Source organism: Adiantum capillus-veneris, chromosome 15 (assembly GCF_014529385.1).
Source record: "Adiantum capillus-veneris isolate H3 chromosome 15, ASM1452938v2, whole genome shotgun sequence".
NCBI classification, from domain to species: domain Eukaryota; kingdom Viridiplantae; phylum Streptophyta; class Polypodiopsida; order Polypodiales; family Pteridaceae; genus Adiantum; species Adiantum capillus-veneris.
In genome coordinates this window covers 63,922,012-63,949,792 of record NC_140945.1, presented here as the reverse complement: position 1 = coordinate 63,949,792, position 27,781 = coordinate 63,922,012, and the positions used below count along the sequence as shown (strand labels likewise).

The 27,781-nt window shown below is 41.4% G+C and overlaps 1 protein-coding gene and 1 pseudogene across 2 annotated transcripts; one reads left to right on the top strand and one right to left on the bottom strand.

The window, feature by feature from the left end:
• The window catches only part of LOC147440787 (uncharacterized), a 133,322-nt pseudogene extending 111,148 nt beyond the window's left edge, over nucleotides 1-22,174 (bottom strand).
• Nucleotides 22,175-22,700: 526 nt separating this feature from the next.
• Nucleotides 22,701-25,254, top strand: LOC147440786 (nitrobindin heme-binding domain protein). Of its 2 annotated transcripts, XM_086482629.1 has the most exons (6): nucleotides 22,775-22,951; nucleotides 23,633-23,679; nucleotides 23,836-23,972; nucleotides 24,279-24,347; nucleotides 24,453-24,600; nucleotides 24,835-25,254. In XM_086482629.1, the coding sequence occupies exons 1-5, from the start codon at nucleotides 22,917-22,919 to the stop codon at nucleotides 24,576-24,578; spliced, it is 414 nt and encodes a 137-aa protein (XP_086338755.1). In that variant the 5' UTR covers nucleotides 22,775-22,916; the 3' UTR covers nucleotides 24,579-24,600; nucleotides 24,835-25,254. The 2 variants fall into 2 exon arrangements, with proteins under 2 accessions (XP_086338754.1, XP_086338755.1); XM_086482628.1 differs by lacking the exon at nucleotides 23,633-23,679 and having other exon boundaries at nucleotides 22,701-22,951; nucleotides 23,832-23,972.
• The last annotated feature ends 2,527 nt before the right edge of the window (nucleotides 25,255-27,781 follow it).

The following is a 27,781-nucleotide window of genomic DNA, read 5'->3' as shown; positions in this document are numbered from 1 at the left end:
CTTCCACAATTTTTTCCGTCTTCTTCGGGCTTGGTACATCAGTCATAGAGGGATGTTTGTCCTCAGCTTCCTTGGCTTTCCGTTTCTCGGCTTGCCCATCTTTCTCTTGAGGCTTAGTAGACCCATCTACTTTCCTTTTCCCCTTGTCGTCCTTTTTCAGCTCAGCTTTTAATTGCTGTACCTCCTCTTCAGTGTATGGCTCGACAGGTTGCTGCTCCAAAATAGCCTCTGACTCCTCATAAGCTTTAACATATTGATCGTATTGATCACTGTGTGGCCTGGCCGAGCTAGTTCCGACTTTAGTGGGGTCTGGCACCCACTTTTCTTCAAAGTCACCCTTTAGACCTCTTTCCGCTCTAAACTGCTCCACTAATCTTTCCATTCTTGCCGCTTTCTGACTTTTGGTTTGCTTGGGAGCAACCTTCTTCTTTACTTTCTTCTTAAGTGGCTCGTCCACATCCTCTTCAGGTTCTGAAACTACTTCTAGTTTCCGGCGTGCTCTTGTGGATGCCCTCTTGGATACTTCGGGCTGTTCTTCCTCCTCGTCGGCTTCTCTAAGCCACTCATTCTGGGAGGGAGCCTTTGGCCACTGATCTCTAGCTCCAATAGCTTCATAAGCTATTCTTGTCAGAATTTCCGCTCCTCCTATGTATTTTGGCTTCTCGTTGTGCATGGCAATTACTTGCTCGTGGATGTGTTGAGCGTAATTCACCTCTTTTGGCATATTTCTCTTTAATGCCCATGTGATGGTGGTCGCAATGGCATGGGGTGGTGTCGTATACTTTTGCGGTCTTTTACTACAAACATGAAGAAATTGGTTGTACAGTCGGCAAAGGGTTGCCGCTCTTGGGTCCTTCATATCTCTATAGGTCGCATTCTGTTTCTTGGGCCCATAGACCTCTATGGCCTCCCTTCTTTCCCTGACCGAGCTCCCTTTGTTGTGCAGCTTCAATGCGTCTGCAATTAGCTGTGGAGTGATGTGTACTTCTACCTTCTCTCCATCCATGGCTGTCAATGTGGCTTTTCCATCCTTTTGAATGGATGTTGCCAACTCGTACACTCTTCTTGTATCCACACCTGATGGTCTCGAGGTGAAGAAACTGTGCAAGTCTGCCCTTTCCAGGTACCTGCTGATGTCTTCTGACCTGCTATAATCTACCAATTCCTGTGGGATCATCGGTACATCCACCGCTTGCCCTTGAGGATCTTTGAAAGTCCCCTGGTAGATCTTTATTCCCTCTTTCTCCAATACTGCTTCCTCCACCCATGTTTTGGTTGGCTTGAGGGTTTCTGCTGGAATGTCAAATGTTTCTGCTTCTGCAATAGCATCTTTGATTGTCGGTCTTTTTCTCTTCGTTGCCGATGACTTGGTGGAATCCATGGATCCTGTAACTCCAATTTCAGAAGTTAGCGTCTTTTTAGTACTGAAAGCCGAAATGAATCTTTTAACTATCCAAATGACTTGAAAATTGAAACATGAGCTATTCAGGGCCTAAGGATGCAAGGTAGGTGAAAAAATATGCAAAATGGGCTCAAAATCATGCTGGAGACATCATACGCGTATGATGTCTTTTGTGTCAAAATGACTTCATATTGGTTGTGCTTGTAGCTGATAGTGTATACATGATTATCATATGCTTGCATTTGAGTTTGGATCCCATTTGGTCAAGTTTTGTCCAATTTAGTTCAGTTCCGGCTTTTGGCAAAATTTTGAAAGGGAATTGGATTTTATGATCCAAATTGGATAAAACTTGGTGGTTCACTTTCAAATGGCATGTAGATCACTTCTGTTTGGTGGTTGAAGCCCTGAGGTGCCAAAATCACATAGTGAGACGTCATACGCGTATGATGTCTTTTAGTGTATTTTTGGACCAAATTTCTCTATAAGCTTGGATTTGGCTTTAGATAGGCTTATTCAATGGATTTATGAAGTTTGGATAGATTTTGGGCTAAAAATGGCTCTGGAGACATCATACGTGTATGATGTCTTTTTCATCAATTTTGCATGGGATTGGTTCTGTGGACTCCCCATGTACTAGTGAAGGACTGTTCCTGCTCAAATCTTGGTTTGGACTTGAGTATGTTGGATTTGGGCCAAAAATAGGCTTTAGGTGAAGGATTTTCCCTCAATTGGGCTACTGGGGTGATCCTCTTGACCAAATGGTTCCAAATTTCATATGTAGCATGTATTAGATATATATAATGGATGTATGATGACAAATGAGCAATTTTGGCTCTGTAAGTGCAAATAGACATCATAAGCGTATGATGTCTTTTGTGTCAAAATGGTGCTTTTTGGTTCCAGATAGCTTGTAGATGTGTTTAACAACAATCCTACAAAGTTTCAATGAGTTTGGAGTTATTTTGACAAAATTAGGACCAAAAATCAATTTTATGGCCTACTTTGCGTCTTTTTGGTTTTCCTTGGGTTTTCTAACTCCAATTCTCATGATACTTGGTTCATAGGATGTGATTAACATGTGGAATGAGGCTATGCACTCAAATGTTGAAATGGATGTGAAATTCATGCTGTGAGACATCATACGTGTATGATGTCTTTTTTTGAAATGTTGGTCTTTTTGTGCAAAGAATGCTTTGTGCTAGTGCCCTAAGCCCTGCTAACTAGTTTTCAACTTACAAAGTCATCAGTTTAGCTAAAAAGCCCCCTTATAGGCATTTCAGTCTCCGAAGTCGTCTTTTTGCCTTGGAGTTGAATTTCTTCAACTTTTCTTCTCGAGAGTTGCATTTCCAGCTCATTGGATATGTTGTGAAGCCATCTATTTGGTTGAACTTGACTTTGGCTCCCCGTTCTCCATCTTTCTCCCTTTGGTTGCCCGAAAGCGTCTTTTTCACCATCGGTAAGTGAATCAGCTTTCTTTTGGGTTTTGCTTGCAAACATAAGTCATCGATAGTTACTTGAAGCTGCTTGTGAAGTTTCATTTCATTCGGTCATCAATTTCAGCCGTTATGCCAAAATGACGCTTTGTGTGTCCGCAGCCAAATCGGTTGTTCCGACCTACTTTTTGTGATTCAAACTTGGAGATATTCTATGGTTGCATTGTCCTTGATGTGGTTGAACTTCCTGTGAAGTTTCGTGTTGTTTCGACAACTTTTTCCTGTTTGCCTCTTGCAGGCTCTGTTGACCTAGGGTTTTTCCAGTCGTTCTTTCTCGAGCTTTGAGTGTTAGAAACCCATCTTCTATACTAGGGTAACCCACCTATAAGTTCTTGCAAGGTTTGGTTAGGCGGTTGTGCCACTACCTAGCATTCTACCCCATTCCCCGTCTGCTCTTGTTTCTTGGTTTTGGTCAGTTTTCGTGACAAAAGTTAATGATAAGCATCAAAAGCTTATGGCAACGAGTCTACCTCTCATGTCTGGTGTCCTCTGAGTTCTCGTGGAAGTCGTAGAAGGTCGTAGAAGATCTGTGCTCCTGTGGCTCTCTGCTCTTCTCCAAGAAGGTAATAGTGTGAATGAGCTTAAAAGTGATGTGAAAAATACTTGACTTCGGACTTCCCGGTTCACTTGCCACCAAATTTGTCATGTGCTCCTATCTCGTTGTGAGATGCGCTTTAGGATCTGAAATTTCCCAAATCGGACTCCGTTTGACCTGTTTTCTAAGAATTCCGTCCACTTGCCAAAATTCTGCCGTTTCGGACTTTCCGCAACTTTTTCAGAATTGTACCCAATTTTTACCATGGGTTGCCCTTGTCATTAGGACCATCACCGTCTATTCTTTTCTTTTTTCCGATCTCATTTCACCTGCTTTTTTATTATTTTTCTTTTACTTTTATTAAGAAAATCATAAAAAATAAAGGAAAATAGCAAATTGAAGCCAAAAAATTCCAAACGTACACAATAAATAGCTGGTAACCCTGTGTATATGAATATACACTTATTTGTGATTTCTGGACTTGGATTACCACTTTTTCCCACTTTTTAGCTCCAAAAACACTCTTATTTAGTGATATTTACACGTCTAGAGACCCAAATTCATCATTTGATCTCTTCTTGTTGCAAAACAAGGTATAGAAGGGCATAAATATTATCAATATCTGCAATCAAACATAAAAATTGCAAAATCATGTAAGACACTGCCCTTGTAATATAATTTTTGTTTTTCTTTGTTTTTTGTCGCTTGTAGCTGCTTTGTAGCTCCTGTATACTTGTATACCTCCCCCCCTCCTAGTCTGAGTTCTCCCGGACGACTATGAAGTGTCTGTGGGCGAAGCATTGTAGTTGTTTGGGTCATAAGTTCCCAATGCAATTGTAGAGCGATGATATAACAGTCTTTCCAATAAAGCTCCTCTTTGTTTGATTGAAGGATTGGTGGTCGGGTTTTGGGTTGGTTTTGGCACTTCGGTAGTAGAATCAGTAGATGGATTCTTCTTTACCTTATTGTTCTTTTTCACAATCCAAATCTGCTTCCGCTTCGCTTGTGCTTGCCACAAACTCTTTGCGACCCAAACCTGCTTTGTTCTTTGTGTTGATTTCCTCGCCTTGAAATACCTAGGAGTTTCCGTGGATTGTACTGAAGGGAGTTCCTGTTTACAAATCCTTGGGATCCAAATTTGCTTGCTATAGTTTTGTGCCGTCATGAACTTCTTTGGAATCCAGATCTGTTTCACTGTCCTTGATTGTCTGGAATCACTCTGTTGTCTGGTATTGAAGACTCTGTTTTCCACCTTTGTGTTCTCTGGCACAACCTTTTTTGGTCTCCATACCAACTTTGACTCCGTTTTTTCCCAAGGTTGAGCTGTTATATTATTGCTTGTCTTCCTTATCCAATGTTGAGAGTTCCTCGTCGAAGAGCAATCCAGTTGTATAGAAACTTTTGGTTGCCATTGCTTCTTCTTTTTCTCTGGTTGTTGTTTACCTTTGTTCTTGGATTCTTCCTTTGGAGTTGGCACTGCTCCTTTGGTGAACTTAACTGATTGACTTTCACCTTCGTATTTGATAAGCACTGATTTAGAACTCCAGTCAATCATTGCATTGTATTGCTTCTGCCATGGTTGTCCTAGCAATAATGGATGTTGTGTAGCTTGGTCTTCAACCACGTAAAACATATGAGGATACACATACTGGTTAATCTGTATATGTAAAACTGTGCATCCGATAGTTTTGATTGAATTCTCAAAGTAACTCTTTAACTCTTGCTTGGCAGTTTGTAATTTAGTGGCATTTGTCAATTGTCTATACAAACTGAGTGAAAGTAGGTTAGTTTGAGCTCCTGAATCCAATAGTGCTTTGGCTTTGATTTGGTTGGTTTCTACTTTGCATTCAATGATGGGTTCTTCTTTGTCATTATGCATTTCTGTTATACTGACTGCGTTTATTCGTATTGCTCCTTCATTGCACTGTTTCTGACGCAGTAGTCTTCTTTTCTCCATTCTTTCCTTCGCCTCGGCTTGCGCTTCCTCCACAATCTTTTTCTTTTTCTGGACACGCATCTTTTCTTGATGTATTTTGAGAAGCATGTCTTGGGTTAGCGGCAAAAGATACTTTTTCACTCTGCATCCACTAATCCAATTGGGCATTTCTTCTCCGTCTAATGTAGCAAGCTTGACGGCTCCACTTGGTGATAGATCTTTAATCACCAGAGGTCCCATCCCTCGCTTTTTAAGCTTCTTAGCATGCTGTTTCAGAGTGTAAACTAGGACATAGTCCCCAACTTTAAACTCTTTAGTCCGCACATGCTTATCAAAAAATTCCTTTTGTCGCCTTTTTTGAGCGTAGATAGAAGCTACTGCTTTTAGGCGAAGCTCGTCTAGCTTTTCCAGGTCATCTATTCTATCAGAAAGCTCGTGCCCTGTCCCACTCTAGATCCTTAGCCACCCTTAAGGTTGAAATCAAGAATTCTATTGGTAGGATAGCATTTAGCCCAAAAACCATGTTATATGGGGTCGTTCCTATTGATGTTTTATATGCTACCCTATATGCCCATAATGTTGAATGCAACTTCTGGTCCTAGTCACTTCTCGACTCAGATACAATCTTCGTAAGGACCGTGCATATGGTTTTGTTTGTTGCTTCAGCTTGTCTGTTTGCTTGTGGATGATACGGAGCTGATTTCCTATGGATTACCATGAATTCATCTAGAAGGATCTCTATCACTTCATTTATAAAATGTGTGCCTCGATCACTCACAATTTCTATTGGCAATCCATATCGTACAAAGACGTATTCATATAGAAATTGTGTCGTGGTCCTGGCATCTGCTTTTTGAGTTGCCTTTGCTTCGACCCACTTTGTTAGATGGTCTGTAGCCACAACGATGTATTGTGCATGAGTCTTATATGCAGGAGGTGAAATGGGTCCGACATAATCAATCCCCCATTTTGCAAAATCTCTTGCCCCCATCATTGGTCTAAGCGGCATATCATCTCTTTTAAGTGGTACTTTGGTCCGCTGACAGTCATCACACCGTTTAACGTATTCCTCAGCGTCCATATGTAATGTTGGTCACCATATTCCTGCGGCTAAGACAAGTTTTGCTGTCTTATCACCTGAGAAATGGCCTCCACCTACTCCTCCATGAGCTTGCTCCAGGATTATCACATACTCAGACTCTGATGCGCAAATCCTAAGGTGGTTGTCTTTACCTCTCTTATAGAGTTGATCTCCTGTACGCTTTCTTTCATTCCTCGCCAATAGACTCCCAATTGTAACAAATTCCTATATGTGTTCCTTCTTGAACAATGAAATGCACATTCGTGAACATGTGCTTCGCGCAGATATATATTATATTCCTCAGGATTGACGCATAGTCGTAAAACATGATCATTTCCCAATTGATACAACCTTCCTGCAACCAATTGAAGATTCTTGGATTGCTGAATAGCAATATGTTTCTGGTTGTATTCTCTTCTATCAAACTCTCCTCCATAGGTTAATAGGCTAACGACATTTTGAGACCACTTCGGTATCATTTCTATGTTGAACAAGTACGCGTCTGGCATGTCGTCATCTACTCCTATAGGGTCTTCTCCATTCGTCAATCGCGAAAGATGATCAGCTCTAAGATGTGTTTTTCCTTTCTTTACTACTACCGTGAAGTCGAATTCCAGTAAGATAATGAACCATCTCACCATTCTCTCGGTATTGCATGGTTTATTCACTAGGTAGAGCAAGGCTTGGTGATCCGTAAAAAACACAAACTTGTTGGCTAGAAGATAATGCCGATATGTCTTCACAGCATATATCATTCCTAATCCCTCTCGCTCTGTTGTGGTGTAATTCTTCTCTGCATTGTTGAGCTGTTGACTGGCGTAACAGATAGGAAAATCCATGTTTCCTTCTTCTGGCTGAGCCAGAATGCATCCTATTGCATATGCCGAAGCATCTATATGCACATGGAATATCTTCTCCCAATCTGTTGATTTCAAGACTGGAGCAGTAATGAGTGCCTCTTTCAATTTCTTGAATGATTCCTCACACTCCTCTGTCCATTCAAAGTTCACTATTAGCCTGTAAAGTGGTTGGCCTATTATAGCGTACATGTAAATGAATCGTCTATAATATCCGCAATGTCCCATAAAGCTCTGTACTTGTTTCGCATTGGTTGGTCTAGGCATATCCACTATAACTTTTATCTTCTCTAAATCCGTGGATATTCCGTTTTGTGAGACAATATGTCCCAGAATTCTGCCCTGTCGGACCATAAACACACATTTCTCAGGATTGAGACAAATGCGATATGTCCTACATTTCTCAAATACTTTTCTTAGGTGTTCTAGATGCTCATCTCTCAGAAGAGAATGTACACATAAGTCATCCATGTATATTTCTAGAAACAACCTTAAGTATTCTTTGAAAGCATGCGTCATCAGCCTCTGGAAGGTTGCGGGAGCATTGGTTAGACCAAAAGGCATAACCCGATAAGCATAAATTCCCCACTCCGTTGCAAAAGCTGTTTTATGTTGATCTTCCGGTGCTATGGCTAGCTGGTTATATCCTGAAAAACCATCAAGAAAGGAGTATGCTGTTTTCCCTGATACACGCTCTAGAACATGATCAGTTATCGGCAGGGGATAATTGTCCCTGATTGTTGCAGCATTCACTTTCTTTAAGTTGACACACACTCGGAGTTTTCCGTTCTTCTTGGGTACCACCACAATCGGAGATACCCAATCGGTGTGTTCAATCTCGTATATGAATTCAGCTTCCATTAGCTTATCTATCTCTTCTTTGATTCGCTTAGCAAACGTATCATTATATGTGTATGGTCTCTGTCTGCTAGGCTTTGCGTCTTGTTTTAGTGGGATTGTGTGTTGGCATATTGATGGGTCAACTCCCTTTAAGTCCTTATAAGACCATGCAAACACATCCCTGTACTCTCTGAGAAGACTCAAAAGTCTCTCTTCCTCGCCTGGAGACAAATCTGTGGCTATGTACACCGGTCTAGGTGTCTCACCTGGAGCTGCTAAATCAACTTTTTTTGCATCCTCCGGTCCGTCATAAGATTCGTTCTCCCTTCTCTCTCGAATAGGTTGGGTTAATACCACCTTCCTATCCTCTATTGTGAATTTCCTGTAGTGAGAGGGAACATCCATGTTTTCCTTGATTTTGGCGTTTTCGTCCTCTCCACTCTCAATTTTGTCGTCCAAACTTCTTTCAGAGTTTTCTTGAGCTCTCTGTACTTGTTTCTACGTTCTAACTTGGACTCCGTGTGTTCTCTGTTGCGCTTGTTCTTTTCTGATTTTTCTGTTTCAGTTTTCGTTTCATTCCTTTGAACTTGATTTCTTGAGCTTCTTTTGTCTTTTCGTAAGCTCTTTTGATCATTGCCTCTCATTCTTCCAGAAATCTTGTCCTTAACACAATCTTCCGCCTTTACTAGCATTAGAATTGATTTTTTCCTCTTATTCTAGGCATCGGATTGGTTCTAAGCCCCTTTGTTTTTCTCTTTGCTCTATAGCGTTTCTGGCGTTGTTTAGTTTGGTTCGGAAAATCATAAAATCGGACATCCATTATAGTTTCTTCGTTTCCGCTTGAATTGTCCGTTGACTCGTTGTCTGCTTCATTTCCCCACTCTGGATGATCGGGAATGTCGTGAAACACCTCTTCTTTATCTTCCTTTTCCAGTGTATCGTTCTTTTCAGTTTCTTTTTCGAGTGTAGTTCTCAGCATGAAGTACGGAACCACGTCGTACCCGTCCTTGTCGCAAAATTTCGTTGTGGGACCATCCAGAATTGCACAAACATCTAGGGTTGCTAGAATGTGTGTCCATTCTAATGGTTCAAGCGTGTCCTCTGGAAAGGGTTCTCCTATATAAGTTTCGTCTTCGATAGCCCTTTCTAAAACATATTCTTCTCGCCTCAGACTTCCACATTTCGAGGCTCCACACATCCATAACTCCTTGGGCTTACCTAACCAAGCTGGAAATTCGGATCCCGTCAAAGTAGCTGAATCAAACTCCTCTACCGGTGTTCGGTTCACATCTTTGTAGCTATGGTCTCTCAGGTTCACACGTGTAGTGGTTTCCATATTTCTCAGGTATATGTGATCGTAGCCCCAATCCTGGACCATTTTCAACTGTCTCATGAATGGTCTTCCCAGTATGATATCATAGTTATTCTCCTTGCCAAAATCGACAATAGCAAAAGTATGTTCGTATTCAATGCCGCAAGAAGTCACTACGACTTTCTCTAATAACCCCATAGGTTTCTCCATGTGTCCATCTGCTAATTGGAGTTTCAACCTAGTCTTCCTTATTGCTGGTTTCCCCCATTTTTTCCAGATTTCTTTTGTAGCAATGGCTACCCCAGCTCCGCTGTCTAGTATTGCCATCGTGTTCACTCCTTGGAATTCAACTGGTAAGGTTGTATTCCCCTCTTCACCTTCGCAATACTCTCCGACCTTGTTTAAGGGTACAGGCTTAGCGTTCTTTTGTGGTTTGCTCAGCTCTTGTATACCCTCTTGCAGTCTCGATGTTGGGTCTTTTATCCCAAATTTCTCCAAGCATTTTCCTACAGTGGTCCACATATGTGGTCTTAGCCTCAAAAGCTCAGCTAGAGTGATAGTGCATGTCACTGGTGTTGACAAGATCTCTATCAATCCTTGCGAGTCCATGACTTTTTCTGATGAGATTCTTCGTGAGGGAAGTGCTCTAATCTCGGATTTTGCTTCATACTCTCCTAAGTATGAAGGTAAGGTATTCAGTGAATGAGGTTTCTCTCCATTGTTCTAACAGAGCCCCCATCTCCCCAGTAAGATTGCAGATCCAAGTCCACTTGAGATCCTGCCTCAAATTCCACTATGGGAGGATTCCTGATGTCCTTTTCCCAATTTGTCTGATTAGCTTGGCAACTTAGCTCGTTTGCAAAGTTTGCCTCTCTCACTTGTTTCCAAAATTCATTGTAATCCTCATCTCTTCCGTAAATCCTCTGTATGACTGGATGAAAACTCTCTATCTCCTGATCGGTTGTGTTCAATACTATGCGGTCATCCTTGTGTGTATTTTCAGGCTTTTGTGCACTGGGAGTCTTTTCAGCTACCCGTGAAATGATAGTCTCTTGCTGAATTGGGTTTTCCGTTCCACAATTCATTGTTTCTCTTGGTGGTTCTAATAAGGCTTGTGCAGTCTCGATCATTCTCTGGCACATTTCAAGTCTCTGCTTTTCCAATTCCGCGTTTGGGTATGTCATCCACCTCTGTTCTTGTGTTTGGTTGTTCTTTAACCTAGCTTCGTAAGCTCTCATCAGTGCGTCCAATGGTTCGTGTACTTTGTCGACTAGCACTGATCCCCCTGAGCTTAAGCTCGTTGTTTCTTTGATACTCTTTTGTTTCGTTCTTTCCGGGCTCATCTCTCGTTTCCCGTTTTGACTCTCAAGTTTTTCTAATCTATCTTTAGTTCGCTTTAGTTCCTCAGCTAGAATAGCGTCTTCACGTTCTTTTCTCAACTTCATGCGTGCTTTTCTAGCTTTCCATGTGTTTCTCTGACTCCGCGGTCCTTGACTAACCACTTCAGTCGCTAACTTTCCATTCTCAGGTTCTCTAGTGGTTTTCTTAGCTTGAGCTCTAGTAACAACTTGCGTTGGTATCAGAGTTTCATTTTCGGACCCACTGCTGGTAGGAATAGTTTCTAGCATATTCAATGTCGTCTTTTGCACTTTGTTTGGATTCTTTGAACAATCCTCAATGAAGTGAGTAACCCCACACTCAGTGCAATAAGCGTTAATTCTAATGATTTCCGTATGTGGACAAACATTCATCAGATGGTCACCTCCACACTTGTAACAGGTCCTAGTGCTGGTCTTGGTCCCACTTGATTCGTCCTTTGTGGATAGGATGGTCTTTGTCCTGTTAACCCTCCATGAGCTATGAACATCAATGTTCTTGCGTCCAAATTGTATCTCTCTTCATCAGAAGCACTTGTAACTGTTGGTGTTCCAACATTCCCAATCATGCCCCATGGTTCTGGTTGTTTGGGTTCTTCTGGTGGGTAATACACAGTTGGAGACATGTGTGCACCAGATTCTTCATAATAGGCTTGAACAGGCACTAAGGCTTGTTCTTCCTGATTCTCTAAGGTTGGTGCATATCTAATGCCCACTGGTCTTGCTCCTGGTAAAGGTGGTTGTTGTCCCAATACCGGTTGCGGTCTTTTATCCCCATAGGTCCTGGTACATTTCCCGTTGGGTATCGAGGTACTGGATGTACCTGAGGTGGTGCTAATTGAGCAGGAGGTGCATACTGACGCTCCCTTACATACCCTTTGTTGTAATAGCACTCCTCTGTTGGGTGGTTTGTCCATTTTTGTTCAATAGCACACCATTTCAGTGGTTTTGGCAATGGTTTTTGGTATGGTGCCATCCTTTTTAGAGCATCTTCTATCATTTGCTCTACATTTGGCATGGTTGTTGTTTGAACATTCTTTTTAGTGGTAGTCTCGCTCGCTACGGAGGAAGAGCTACTGGATGCAAAATCTGTATCCGCTGACACCTCTCCATAAACCGTACAGTTATCCACTAAGTACAATGCTTCTCTCGTTACTTGCTCGAAACTTGTACAAGCTTTCAAGTGCAAGTCCTTCTTGAGAGTGTCGTTTCTCAATCCTTCAATAAAGAGAACAGATAGTCTGTCATCTTGTGGTCGTTCACGTACTGGACATCTCTCAATGTATTGTTTGAAGCGAAGTGAAGCTTCCTTCACTTTTTCGTGTTCTCTCTGTTTAAAAGCATATATTTGTGAGACCGTATTGTGCTTAATCCCTCGTTTTGAGAATTCCTCAGCAAACTCTCTTAGCAAATGGTCAATGTCATGGAATCCCCCTCTGTTCAGTGGTTGAAACCATGTCAATGCCGTACCTTCTAGAGTAAGACCAAATCCCTTGTATTGTGTATGGAAATCTGTTATCTGCTCAGCTCTTAAGACTTGCTTAAAGAGTGACATATGTGCATACGGATCTCCTGAACCACCATAGTTCTTTGGCATACACTTGGCTACTTGAGATGGTCTCATACGTCTATGGTCTGCTACCAATCTCATTGCTCCTGTGTCCCGGCTAAAGCTTTCTCTAGCATCATGGACTTCATGGGTTACCCTTGTCGGTTCCCCTGTCCTGAGTCTACTACTAGGAGGTAAATGTGATGGTTCCGCTTCGAACCTTGGATCTGGAGTGGTATATGTGGGGATTGGAACTGCACTACCTCGATTCGTATCCATTGACTCTGTGGAATGTAATGATCCCATTGGTCCGGGCTTTGAGTACTGAGGTTGACTGAAAGAGTCAGCAGCCTGAATTCTTTGTCCTCCTGTTGTCATTGGGTTTTGCACTCCATTTGTTGGTGCTGGTCTTTGTGAGCTAGAAGTAACATAATACTGATGTAGTGGTCCCCCAAAGTATGTATATCCTTCTAATTCTTTCTTGCCCATTGTTGAGTATTGCCTCCCATACTTGTCATAAGCGGCAATTTTCACTTCCGATCCCTCTGTGTAGGTAAAGACATAAAGTCTTTTTTGGTCTGTCAACTCTCCAGTGTAGGGTTCTTCACATCTATAATAGAGATATTGCTCCCCATTATTATATTTGTATAGCCCCACATAGCTGTTATCAGTGTTGATCCTTGTAGTTTCATTCTCTCTTCTTAACCTCGCATCAGGGAAGTTCATTATTGGTGCTTTCTCCTCAAGTTCTTCATCTACTTTGGCTTTGGTGCCCATCAATCCCCACTTGTCCACAATGTTAGGGTTTATGACTACCAAATACATGGTACCCTCGTCATCTAGATATCTATCTCCGCTATAGCTCACATGCACTAAGTCCTTGAACTCACTAGGTCCATCTTCTATCTTTACACAATAGCGGTCCATTCCATCTTTGTAGATCTTGGCACCTTGCTCATTGTCGTACTGGTATTTTATGAACAATAGCTTCATTGTGGCGGAAGGGTTTGATGGTCCTGTTGCCATATTTTCTCTGTTGTTCAGGTTCAAGTGTTCCAAGTGTTCGGTGAAGATCTCGTAAGATCTCTCCGAAGAAGTATCAGAAACACTTCCTTCAAAGATCGGCTCTAATGGTTGCACCCAACTTTGGTTTACACTTCCCTCGGTTGATATGACACTTGCTTGTTCCCCTTGTTTTGGTTGGTTATTCTGGAGATTCCTGCCCGATCTCAAATTCATCAATTCCCCTAAAGGACTTTAACTTTTCCGTCTCGGCAATTTGTTTTTCCAAGTTTTTGTGGTCAGAATTGATCCAAACTGATTGATACTTGGTCAATTGTTTAATCTTGTCAGTTGGACAACTTTTGTTTCATCAAGTGAGAATTTTGTTGTAGTTATGCTGAAAAAGACATTATACGCGTATGATGTCTTTTTTCACAGATTTGGACTATTTTGGTTATGCTCACTCTCAGTAGCCCCCTTATGCTCTGTCCACTCACAAAATTCAGTTTGAACTCTGTTTGAGCAAGTTATGGATAATTTAGGCTTTTCTTGGCAATTTTCTGCTTTTGACTTGTTTTGGGTCAATTGTGATCCAAATGGGATGAAACTTGAAATATAACCTCTAGACAGCTATTACAATGGATCTGTGTTGGCAAAGTATCAAAATATGTCCAAAATTAGGTCAAAGACATCATACGCGTATGATGTCTTTTTCATCAATTTGGGTCAAGACTTGATATTTATGCTTTCTACAGTGTTTGCAACAATCTTGTCAGGTCAGATATCAAAAATAAGCAGTGGATGTGCTAAAAGACATTATACGCGTATGATGTCTTTTGTCCCAGATTTTGACTATTCTCGGTTTTAAGCCTTCTCCAATGTTTATAATTGAGTTTCAAGTGTTTTTGTCAGGTTTGAATGTAAAAACAAGATCTGAATCCAAAATTTCCTATTCTTTGCGTTTCTTGGACTCCGACTTGTCTTTTTGGGTTTCTTTGAGTGTTAATGCTCTTGTTTTAAGTTGAAATTAGGGTATAACCCCCCTTTTGAACACTCTGGTAAAGTCAAAATTTCTGTTTTGGTCTCTGTTTGGTCATTTAGACATCATACGCGTATGATGTCTAAAGTTGCAGATTTCCAGTTTTTTGGCACAGAATCCTTCCTAAAGCTTTCTCAAGTGCTCAGCAACTCCCAGATACACAGAAAATTTCTCTGACTTTTGTTTATTGCAAGTTTCACTACTAACTCGACGGTTTAGTGATCTAACATGCAATCAACCATATCAAGCAAATACTCCAATGATTACTAGCTCTAGATCAGGATCAAATGAAGTCCTACCTAAGCTATTCCTAATCATAAAATAGGTTTGGTAATTGTGATTTTAAAGAGATCCACTGCCACTCACGGACTAGCAAATTCTTCTTCTATCAACAACTACTCAACACCAACAAAACAACAAACAAATCTAAGCTAAACTAAAAATACTGTCAACACGGAAGACCCAGGAATACCCCACTTCCTAGTATCTCTCGAGATCTTCGGAGTCCACCACTCATAGATCTTTTCTAACTAAAGTATACAAAGTAGTTTACACGACTCACCTCGTAGGATTAGTCTAAGGTCACCTACTTAGGGCTCTCGTCCCCGGCAACGGCGCCAAATGTTAAGGCGGTTACGCCGCTAGCGGAAGCTAAATAGCGAGAACTCAACCAACAACAGAATTTGTCAGACAAGGACGAAGCTTGACCCGCAGGCGCATGGAAACAACTAGGTGGGTGTCAAATCACCTACTCGACCTTCGAATGACAATCACTACTAAGGAAATCAAATCTAAGTTCTAAAATACGCAAGTGACTGAAATCCGTACTACGAATGAATGCTATACGAAACAAGATCTAGAATCATTGAATCGATCTCAAACTCAAGGGGAAGTCTATACACTAGGTAAGAACAACACCCTAAAGACTTGAACTGCAAACTCAACCTATAACCACTCCGTGCGATAAACGCGTATGAAGACAGGCCGAAATATACAAGTGATCGAAACTTGACCCCGATGGTACTAATGTGTAGCTCTACTCGTTGTGGTTCTATAGATATGCTGCACGCTCAATTCCGACACACGAGTTGGAAGAAAACTCACACCGAAGCTCGTAGGAACTTACCACACATAGAAGCCGATAGCGCGCACTCTTGGTATCTATGCGTAGCTCTCGCCGTTGCTAACACAATGGCGGTGTCGCTTCTCCAATGGCGGCTCCGTAGCTCGCGTAGCAAGTAGTTAAGACTCTCTCTCTCTCTCTCTCTCTCTCAGACACAGTCACGGCGCTCAAAAACTCACTTTGATTAATAATCTCCCCCTTAGGTTTCAAAAACTTTGGCTTATATACCTCAGCCTTGGAGGTGAGAACATCTCTAACTAATTACATCAGCAAGTGAAATTACTTCGAGATTACAAGCTGGAAACTCAATTGAGTCCCGTTACTTAATGAATGGCTCAAATCAAAATTAATGTCGGAAAGACATTTATTACAATCAATGGTTACAAAATGATGAGTGTGAGCAAAAATGTGGGTGTGATCCTCTGTTGGCTCAACACACAATCATCCTGACACTTGCAAAAAATGTTTACTTCAACATAATAGAAGAGACTACAGCGTATGGTGTATGGAAAAAGCTATGTGGTATGTATGAGAAACAAAGTTCCGCTTCTCAGGTTTACTGGCTCAAGAAATTGGTGGATTTGAAGATGAAGAAAGGGACAGCCATGTCAAATCATCTCAATGAATTTCACACAATTTTCAGCGAGTTAACAATAGTCTTTCCAGATTCAGTGAAGGCTATGTTTCTCTTAATCACTTTGCCAGACAGTTGGGATACTTTTCGCACGACATTAAGTAACTCTGTCACGCCAGAAGTTCTTACAAGTGCCAATGTAGAAGGCAGCTTACTCACAGAGGAAGTGAACAGGAATAACATTGACAAAGGCAAAGGGAATAGTGCTTTGGTCGTTCGAGGGAGACAACAGTCTAAAGAGAATAAGGGTAAGAAGGCACAAAACCGAAGTAAGTCTCATGTCTCGAAGTCAAAGGATGACATAGAATGCTACCATTGTGGCAAGAAGGGTCACATGAAGAGAGACTGTACGAAGTGGAAACAAGAGAAAGGCAAAACAAAGAGTTCTGAGCAAAATGAAAAGAAGAGTCCAGTGAAGATTGAAGAGGTGAATGTCACAGGATCTGGTTCAGACAATGATTCTAGTATAGCAACTGGTGACATCTTCCTCACATGGAATTTTGATTTTGTTTTCTTGAATGCAGAGGATGGACATGCTATGAGTCAATGGATTATCGACTCAGAGGCATCTTAACATGTTTCTCCACACAAAGAGTGGTTTACATCATATGTGGCTACTAAAGATTATGTCAGACTTGGCAATGAGCAGGTTTGTGACATACTTGGAGTGGGAGATGTGCACTTGAAGTTTTAGAATGGCTCTTCTTTATGGCTCAAGAATGTCAGACATGTTCCAGCAATCCGAAAGAGCTTGATCAGTACAGGGAAGTTGGATGATGTGGGTTATGTGACAGTTTTTGGGAACAGCGCTTGGAAGGTCTCCAAAGGTTCAATGACTGTAGCACATGGTATCAAGTCAGGAACTCTGTACACTTTACATGTTTCAGAGGTTAAAAACCATGTAATTAATTGTTATTGAGCAACCAAGTGTGTCACTGTGGCATCGTAGGCTGGGACATATGTCAAAAAGAGGAATGAAAATACTTTCTTGTTATGGTTATTGCTTGGCTTTTCATTTCAAGATTTTGAGTTTTGTGAGCATTGTGTTTATGGTAAGCAAACACAGGAACCACACAGATCAAAGAGGAATCATAGGGACAAACGGTTAGCTCTTGTGCATAGTGATCTATGCGGACCAATGCCTAGTTTGTCACTAGGGAGAGCAGCGTACTTTTGTACATTCATAGACGACTATTCTCGCAGAGTATGGGTTTACTTCTTGAAGCACAAGGATGAGGTGCTCAAGGTCTTTAAGACATTCTTGCAGCTTGTGGAGAATCAGTGTGGTCAGAAGTTGAAGTGCTTGAGAACTGACAATGGTAGAGAGTACATTTCCAAATCTTTTCAAGACTTTTGTGAAGCAAAATGGATAAAGCGGGAACTTACTGCACCATACAAACCTTCACGAAATGGATTTGCAGAACGTATGAATAGAACCATACAAGAGAAGGTCAGAAGCATGCTGTCAAATGTTGAGTTGCTTGATGGATTTTGGTCAGAAGCAGTGGCTACAACAGTCCATTTGATCAACAGGTCTCCTAGTAGGGTTCTGGATAAGAGTGAAGTGGCCGAGATGCTATGGACAGGCAAGGCACCTTCGTATAAGCATCTCAGAGTCTTTGGTTGTGAAGCTTATAGCCATATTCCTAAGGAGTTCAGGAATAAGTTAGAACTAAAGAGCAAGAAATGTATCTTTCTCGGCTACGGAGAATCGGGCAAGATGGGTTACCGGCTTTGGGATCATGAGTCTAAAAAAGTTATTCGTAGCAATGATGTGCATTTCAATGAAGCCAAGTTTCACGCTAAGCCAGAGAAGACAAAGGAGATCAGAAGAGTTGTCTTCAGGGAAGATGGACCTAGTGCTAGCACATCAAGATAGCATGGTCAGGCTCACGAACAACCTATAGTGGCTAGAGAGGCAGAATCAGTTGTGGTGAGACGTTCTGAGCGTGTCTCCAAACCACCTGATCGTTATGTGCCACCTCTAAATTATGTCATGCTCACGGATTGCGGAGAACCATCTTGTTACAAGGAAGCATTACAAGTGGTTGACTCGAAAAAATGGAAGTTGGCCATGCAATCAGAGATGACGGCTCTGCATAAGAATCAAACGTGGGATTTGGTTCAATTGCCAGAGGGCAAGAAAGATCTACTTTGTAAGTGGGTTTACAGGTATAAGCTTACTCCTCATGATGGACAACCAAAATACAAAGCACGGTTGGTTGCTAAGGGTTTTAAGTAAGAACACGGAATAGATTTTGATGAAGTCTTTTCACCAGTTGTCAAGATGACAACATTGAGAAGTGTACTTGCTTTGGTTGCTAAACATGATCTACATTTACATCAGATGGATGTGAAAACGGCATTTCTTCATGGAGATTTGCATGAGGAGGTTTATATGCAGCAGCCAGAAGGGTATGTTGAGAAAGGCAAAGAGAAATTGGTATGTCGTTTGAGAAAGAGTCTCTATGGCTTGAAGCAGGCACCAAGAGAATGGTACAAGAAGTTTCACCAATCTATGCTTTCTCAAGAATACACGAGAAGTGAGACAGATCATTGCATGTATACTCGACAAGCTAAGGATCATAGCTTGATAATCCTCATCTTCTATGTGGATGACATGTTACTTGCTGGTAGACAAATGACAGAAATTTCAGCTCTTAAGTCAAAAATGGCAAAGGTTTTTGACATGAAAGACATGGGTGAGGCAAGTCATATACTGGGTATGCGTATCTAGCGAGATAGGTCAAAGAAGATGCTTTACTTATCTTAGGAAGAGTATATTGACAAGGTGTTGCAACGCTTCCATATGGACAGGGGAAAGGCATTGATGACACCATTGCCGTCATATGTGAAACTAAGCAACCAAGATTGCCCACAGTCTGAGATAAAAAAGGTTGAAATGGATACGGTGCCGTATGCGTCTGCATGTGGGAGTTTGATGTATGAAATGATTGCTACACGTCCGGATATTGCATTTGCAGTGGGAGTGGTTAGAAGATATATGTCAAATCTCGGCAAGAAACATTGGGAGGCAGTGAAAGGTATCATGAGATACTTAAAACATACAAAGAGTATGCGCATATGCTATGGTAGTCAGGATTTGAGTGTCAGAGGATACATTGACTCATATTATGCAGGAGACTTGGATAAGAGGAGATCTACATCAGGCTATGTCTTTACATTGGCTGGAGGTGCCATATCATGGCGGTCTTGATTACAGATTGTATTACGCAGTCTACTATAGAAGGTGAGTATGTTGCAGCAAATAAGGCATGCAAAGAAGCTATTTGGCTTGGTAGATTGGTAGTAGACTTGGGAATCAAAGTAGATATGCCAGAGTTATATTGTGATAGTCAAAGTGCTATACAATTGGCAAAGAATCCAGTGTTCCATTCAAAGACTAAGTATATTGATGTGAAATATCGCTTCATTAGGGAATTACTTGAAGACAAGCAGATACAACTGATGAAGATCCACACCAAGGACAATCCTGCTGATCTACTCACAAAGGGACTTCCAGGAGAGGGCTTTGTGCATTGTCGTGAGTTATTGGGCATTGGATAGATGGCAACCATGTAAATCTTTGTACATTTATGTTTATAGATTTACAGTCACTTAAAGTGCCACATTGGACTTTAAGTGGAAGGTTGTTGGGATTAAAGCCCAAGTGGCCGCTTATACGGATATGGCCGGCCGCCCGCCTAACTCGCTTATCACTAACTCTTTGTATACACTCACTTATACTTGTGTGAATAATAAGATTTGGGAGATAACCCTTCAACGAATTCTCTGCGTACTGTGTAAGCTCTCCGTCTGTGTATCTGTGTGTGTGTGTGTGTGTGTGTGTGTGTGTGGATCTAAGCTCAGCTCCGCGACTTCACACAGTCATTCTCGAATTGGATTGGATGTAGTTCCAAAAGTATTTCTTGGAAGATAAGCCGTACTCTTTACTACCTTTGAAAGGTGGAAGCATCCAAAATCTTGCTGGATATGCACAATCCCCCAAGAGACAATAATTGCCTAGGCAACCTGCTTCACATTTTGACCTAGTTGACTGCGTTGAAATCAATCATGCATGGACCCTGCCCACCCTATGTCGTAATCCCAAACAACGCAATTTGCGGCCACTGCCATCTACAAGATAATTGAGTGGAAGCCCTTTCTGTTGAAGTAGTCCTCATGATTTGCTCGAGGTGCAATGATTGTCACATGGCTACCATCTACTGCACCTATCACAAAAGGAATACTGTGGATTGCCTCAAAATCCTTGGCAAGGCTTTGCATCCTGTCAATCGAAGGCCATTTGACAAAAAGATCATGCAGACCGGAAGAAGACACTGCATCGCAAAAATGGATGACAATCTCTTGTGCTGCGGCGGCTGCAAAATAATTTGGGGACTCGCCCCTAAAGCCAAGCGATGTAAAGCTACACAGACTCTTTTCTCAACGGTGATTGCCTTGCGACAATTTGTGTTAGAGCGGCACATCTTTGGAGCTAACCATGGTGTCAAGAAATTGAAGGTGTCTCTGCTTACTCGAAGCCTGCTCTTGAACATCTTGTTGGAGTAGCTACCATTCAAGCACTGCTCCATGAATGTGTGTGGCCAGGGATATGCCCAACATGCTCTATTCTCATGCCTTCTCCTCCCTGTGCGCGCTGCTCTGGCTGGGATTACTCGACCAATGAAACAAGTAAGAACATGAACTTGGTACGTGTAGTCAATCATGCCAGCATCGTCATATTCTACAAGCTCTAGAGCTGCGATTGCACCAATAATTAATGCAAAGAAGCAAGCAAGAATCACCAGCTCATCCTCCATAGCCTGTGACAGAAGTATATATCACTTTTTGAACTCAACCAAAAGAAGACATTGATACATATGATTATTGGATTAATGAACAACAAATAGAGACAACAAAGCTCGAGACATAGAAGTAAAACCAAAAAAATATGTCACATGTCACAGCATTAAATATCAAAATATGTCATTGGGCAAAGCATTGCTACAAAGAGATCATTTCATCAATCTTTTTTGAAAATTTTCAATACATCCAAGAATCCAGCAAATGCATTATTGAGAGATCCCAAAAGTTTAAGCTTCTCAGCCTGCTCGGCCTTGCGAGCTGCTTCTGATTCCTTTTGTTGGGCTGCCATGGTCTTGCGGTATTTGCCATATCAACAAAGGGAGTCCTCAATTTTTTTTTCCTTTCGTTGGCGCTGGTCTTGAGCAGGGCCTAAGACTCTTTCTTTTGCAGCTGATGATGCACCTTCTCCTACGCCCTCCGTTGTCTGTGCCTGTGAGGGACTCACTGAATCCTGCTGATCAATGTTGCTGGAGTCACCAAGTGCCGAAGCATGAGACTCACTGACTACGTTCGCTCTGTCATGCATGTACTCATCCACTATATCGTACCAATTGCAGGTTATCCTACGATCATTACCCGATATAGAATTGTGAACTTTGTCTTTCTTATACGCATCGTACACACGTCCCCATTTTTTCCTTCAAGCTTGGCCATTTTTGTCACATTTTGGAAAAAGCGAAGCAAGCTGTGTCGCCACCTTTGACCAAAGATCTACACCCTGTTTGGGAGGTTTCCCAAAGTCATCATGCATAGTGCCACAAATGTGAATGAGTTGCACAACCCAAGCATCCTTCCAGTTCTCTCTCCCCTTCTTGTCTTTGATGCCCTCATTTGGACTAGCCATGTTGGCTTGATTCTTCTTTCTTCCTTTCCCTCCACGGCTTGTAGTGTTCATCACTGTTACCACTTCGCTTGTTACTCCTTGAATCCTTCGCTTGGCCGGCAATTTGCGTAGCCTACCTTCGTCCCCATTTATGCCCTTGCTGGTATCTCCCTCCATTGTTATTGTTGCTGTGTCAGCCTGCGGAGGAGAAGGAAAAGGACTCCGTTTTGCGATGTGGTGAGTCGCTGGTCATATGGGTGGATGAAATGGCCTGAAGCCAAATGGAGAACAGTTGCCTATCATTGAGGATTCTTAGCAAACCTCTGAAAACAATAGCTTTCTAAACTTAGGCTAAGCACAAGACAAGCGACTCTAAATAAACCAAGCCCGACATAAGAAAACATGATTCCTTTTGTTGAGCTAAAGCAGGAGTAGATAAAAAGCACTAAACTTGAAATACTTGGACTATCAAGGCCGCAGAGACGAAGAGAAAGTAATCGTGAGAGGCGAAGGCTCTCTTAGAGCTTCTTGAAGGATGCAAAACAAAGAGCTCTCATCTCCTTTTCAAATGACGTGCAGGCTGCAGAAGCCCGCGAATGCAATAAGCGGGAAAGGGGTGCTTGCAAATGATTGGTCCTCATCATGCGTGCCCATCCTTGGACAGCTGTGGCTGGCTGCCCGATTTCGTTCGAAGCATGGGCATGCGTTGGCAGATGACTCAGCTCATGCGCGCGATGTCCAACACTCAGTGTGTAAGGGCTTCTTCGAGGGCGTGCAACGCTATTGGTCCAGCGTTAAAAAAACGGGTTGTCCACTTCCAGTGTGTAAGCAGCCTGATGAAAGGCCGAAGCTCTACAGGCCAAAAGCTGGAGCTTTGGATTTAGAGAATGAAGAGGACGTTGTAAGTAGGGAGCTCTCTCAGAGCTGGCCATAGCGAGGATGGCTGCTGCGCCCCTGCACCCTGCGCTTGCTCCCCTCTCCTTCTTGCTCGGTACATGGCGAGGCCAGGGCCAAGGCGGCTTCCCTACCATCCAGGCCTTTGACTATGGCGAAGAGATTCAGTTCTGGCATTCTGGCAAGGTGTCTCTTCTTCTGTGCGTGTATGAGAGAGAGAGAGAGAGAGAGAGAGAGAGAGTTTTGCTGGTCATGGGTATCAGCATAGTAAGACTCATTCAAAAGATAGACGCAGAAGAGAATGTTGTGCTTGGGGTTTTTCTTTAAACCTATCTATCTTGCTTCATGAGGAAATCCTTACCTTGTTTGCCCAAATGAATGCATGCTTGCCGATGTTGGCAGTGATGTTTTAGCATTTACTCAGCACCAATATGCACGATGGGGTCTATGGTCGTATTGTCTTGCAGATGATCAATATTAGGTCTTAATCTTGAGCTTTCCATTGTAAGTGAATACAGGAGCTCATTTGTGCATCTGTCGTGCGCACTCACATCACTTATGGGTAAGATCCTCAGTCCATTCTCTTTCATGTTAAGGATAAAATCATCATCAGCATCAAATTGCGTAAACACTTCATTGATTGTTACAACATGCTCACATTGTCCCTGTTTGTCTTTATCTTGAGCTTTCCTTTGTAAGTGAATACAGGAGCGCATTTACCCTTCTGTCGCATGCACACACGTCATTTAAGGGCAGGATCCTCAGTCCATTCTCTAGTTAATGGATAAAATAATAATCATCATCAAATGCGGGAACACTTCATTGATTGTTACGACATGCTCACATTGTCCTTGTTTGTTTTTAAAGGCATCTCCCTCCACTTTCGGGCTTAGATTTGAGATGCTGCACCAAAAGTAAGCTATGGCGAGCTTCACTTGCACCCCACATGTTTGCTTTATTTTGCAGAAATGTGCTTTTGCTATATTTTGCAAAAATTGGCTTTAGAATATTATTAAGGATTGTTTTTCAATGTTGTTCATTGCCTTTGCGCTTTTGGTTTGCCTAGCCAGTTATGGCTTATGCACAAAAAACATGGAGGCTGTCATCAGGAGAGCCGATGCACGCGGAAAGTGGTTATTGGAGGCCCAAAATCGATGGATCTTTAGAGGTGATTATTGCTCAAAGCACGGGACTTGCAGAAGTTCAGGTGAGCTTTATATATTTCCTGATCTAAATGTTAAAATAACAATTGGTAGCCAATCACTGTGAAGAGATATTTAACTGCAACACTTTAAACTAAAATTTTGTTGATTCCACGGTGTTGGAACCAATTAAGGACGGGAATTATAATATTTTATCTTTTGGAAAAATGGGAAAACATGATTTTTTAAAATCACTCAGTAAGAGTAGTGATTAATGTTCTCATGAATGCATCATCTTTCTTTATGCTGTTCATCTGAGAAGGCTAAGAGAAAAGCTCCTTATTCTGGCTTTAACACAATGCCATTTGCAGAAGGGTACGTACAATGCAGAAAACAAATCTATTGCTCTTTTAAGTGAGATCATCGCAAATGCTTCGAAGGTAGTGTGTGTTTGATATGTTTATGACGTGTAATACTGGCAAGGTCTTTGTTAACTTGCTGGGTGTCTTTTGATTACTGAAGTTTGTTTGTTCTCTCTGCAATAGGTAAAGGGCATCAATAGATCTTTTACAGTTGTCGGTGACGATCTCGAGTATACCGTCTCTATGGCCACAAACACACACTCATTACATCCTCACCTTCGGGCAGTGCTGAAGAGAGTTGCTACTTGATTATAATCAAATGTCAATGCTTGTAAGTTGATCAAAATTTTTGCGTTGTGTGAAGGCCTTTATATATGTGTGTACTGTATATGTATGTGTATATGTGTGTGTACACACAAAAACACACACACACACACACACACACACACACACACACACACACACACACACACACACACGTACATATAGATTTGTGTATTGTCCTTATTGACCTGTTCAAATTCTCTCTAAAACAATTAAAATATCGTCATGTTTGTATCGGCAGATTCTTGAAGTTACTAAAAGTTGGGAATTGTGTGCACTATTTAGACCAACCCTGTTCTTGAGTAGGGAGGTGCAAGGGCAAGGGTATAATTCTGTTCCACTAGATGGGCACGCATGAGGTTGGAAGGAGATGATTGTCCTCAGGCAATATAGTAAGGAAGAAGGGCCCCTGACAATGTGGATGCTAGTATTTGGTTGAGATAGTTCGAGGCTTTGTCCTTCGACTAATCATAATGGGTGCTTTGATGGCTTCTCAATGTAAATTAATTATTACGTTTATTCATACGATAAGGTAAGGATGTGTGCTGCTCACTTTGTCGTTGAGGTATGTGAGCTCAGAGAATATGTATGACATGGTGCCTCTATGTAATGGTGGGCTCTTGACAATATTTTGACAGTAAAATGAAGCATTGCTTTTGAATTTGAAGAGCACCCTCAACTGATGTCAATGGGGTAATTTTGGCTAGAGTTGGTCACATATGAGAATTTTAGTGTTTGTAAGGACGTGGGCTACTATGCATGATTCTTGTTTCACCTTTTAGTGAGATTGCACTAACCTTAGTGGTATGCAATGAAGTAGTCATGCTTTGGCTAGCTTTTGTAGTATAATAAGATTAGCACTCCAAGGTATCGTCTTTGTTGCCGAGTCAAACTTATCATACTTTTGAGAGAGAGAGAGAGAGAGAGAGAGAGAGAGAGAGAGCGAGAGCTATAGCTATTGTCCTGTTGCCATCCCCAGTTGACGCGTGCATGTGCGCACACACACACACACACACACACACACACACACACACACACACACAGCATCTAAATATGAATCATAGATTACTACTTTTGTGTAGTGTCTATTATTTTTGCAAAACACTTAAACAAGACACATCCCTCTTTTAAAAGAGTTTCATTTTCTACCCTTATAGCTCATTCCTTCTTGACTTAATACATCTAGGAAGTAGGAATATGTTATTAGCACATAGTTTAAGCTTTGAGGAAGTCTCTTAAAATCCGATATGCTAATATTGGGATTTAAAGTTTAGGTTAAAAATATTAATTAATTTTTTTTTGTTATACATATTGGTGACGAAAGGAATATATACAACTAGGAAGTAGGAATATATTATTAGCAAATAGTTTAAGCTTTGAGAAATTCTCTTAAAATCCAATATGCTAATATTAGGGTTTAAAGTTTAGGTTAAAAATATTAATTAAAATTTTTTGGTTATACATATTGGTGACTAAAGTAAATAAATTTTCTTTAATACTTTTGCCACAATTTTGTAACATTGAATCAGCTACTCATTTATCTAATGCACAAGAAGTGAAATTGAGTAGTTGTCGGCAAGCAATGCTTTGAAAGATAGCTTCTCCCTTTTGAGTGCTTTTGCTTGGTGAAGATGATGGGATCAATGGGTTGGCATCTTTGGGATCCAAATTTTGGTTTGTCTTTTTAATAATTCTATGCTTGAAGGAGCAACTTTGATACCCATCGTTCTACTATTCATGGTTTTTATAGCACTTGGTGGGCTTGTCAATGTTGATGAGGTTGAGATCTAGTTGTTGGTGCAATTTTATGAGCATTAAGTCTATTGTCACTCACTAGGTTCGGATGAGATTGGGCGGGTGGTCAAATGAGTATAGCCCTCGAGATGGATGCCTTCGCATCTTGTTTACCAATAAGGAGAAGAGATAGGTCTGATTGATGGTGTTGGAGTGGCTAGAGTAGTTCCAATGTTGCACTTGTTGGTTCTCATCCAAGAACAACTTAATAATGTAGTGTGCACATATTGAGATGGTGGTGCAACATGAAAGTATATGAGCTTGTGAAGTTTTGTATATTTTAGTGTAACTATACCCGCAGTTGTTGTGCGTGCAAGGTCAAAACTACGTAGGGTTGTTTTAGTGGTGTAGCCTAGTGTCAAGTTGAGTTTTTGGTAGATTTTACGGGAGAGAACACTCATGTTGGCTTTAGAGTATAGTAGTGTGGTGTACTTGCTCCGTCACCTCTTCTTGCACTTGTTTCTTCCAATGCATTTCTTCAAGCACCCAACTGCTTTAATAGATTGTGAGTTAATGGTTAGTGGTATCATTTGATCCTAGATCCATTTATGAATGCTTTCATGGCGGTGACATCTAAGGTTGATAGGTGGATTGCCCCTCAATTGGTGATAACATTGAGAATAAATGGTCCTAGGCATTGAGCAATGAGTCTTGTTTTTCTTGAGAATGTATAGAAGTTTCCTAGGACCATTTATTCTCAATGACAGACCCAAGCTTTGCACCTACGTCTTTCCACATACATGGAATGAACTACTCTAAGCCGATTCTTGTGAAGATTTTTTATCCGCAACCTATTGGAAAATGCATGCTCATTAAAATCCAATGTAACTCTTATTTTCAAGTTGGAATGAGTAATCACATGGGGAGAACCACATCGAGTTTGTAGGATAGTTTAAATAGGAAAGTGCCGATCGAGATTTTATAAGCAATTTGATAAGCCCATAGTACTCCGGGCCTAGTAACTTGGTTGCTCATACCTTTCTATCTCCTTCCAGTGTATTGTTTAGCGCTGTGCATAGCACTTTGTTTGTGGCTTCAACTTTCCATTGCATTGATGAAAGAGTGCCGAGAGGTTGTGTGACACCAAGAACACCTTTTACAACTTCATTCAAGATATACAAGCCCTACCGATAGTCCAAATATATGAAGAATACCTTTTACAACTTCATTCAAGAAATACAAGCCCTATCAATCACAATTTTTATTGGCAGTCCAACTAGTATGAAGATATTTTGATAGAGAAATTTAGATGCGGTGCGTGCATCACTCCGGATACTAGGCGTGACTTTTGTCCATTTTGTCAAGTGTCAATGGAAACCAATATGTACTAGTCCTAATGTTTTCTCAAGGAAATCACTCATCATAAAAAACTTCCTATATCATGAACGTTTAAG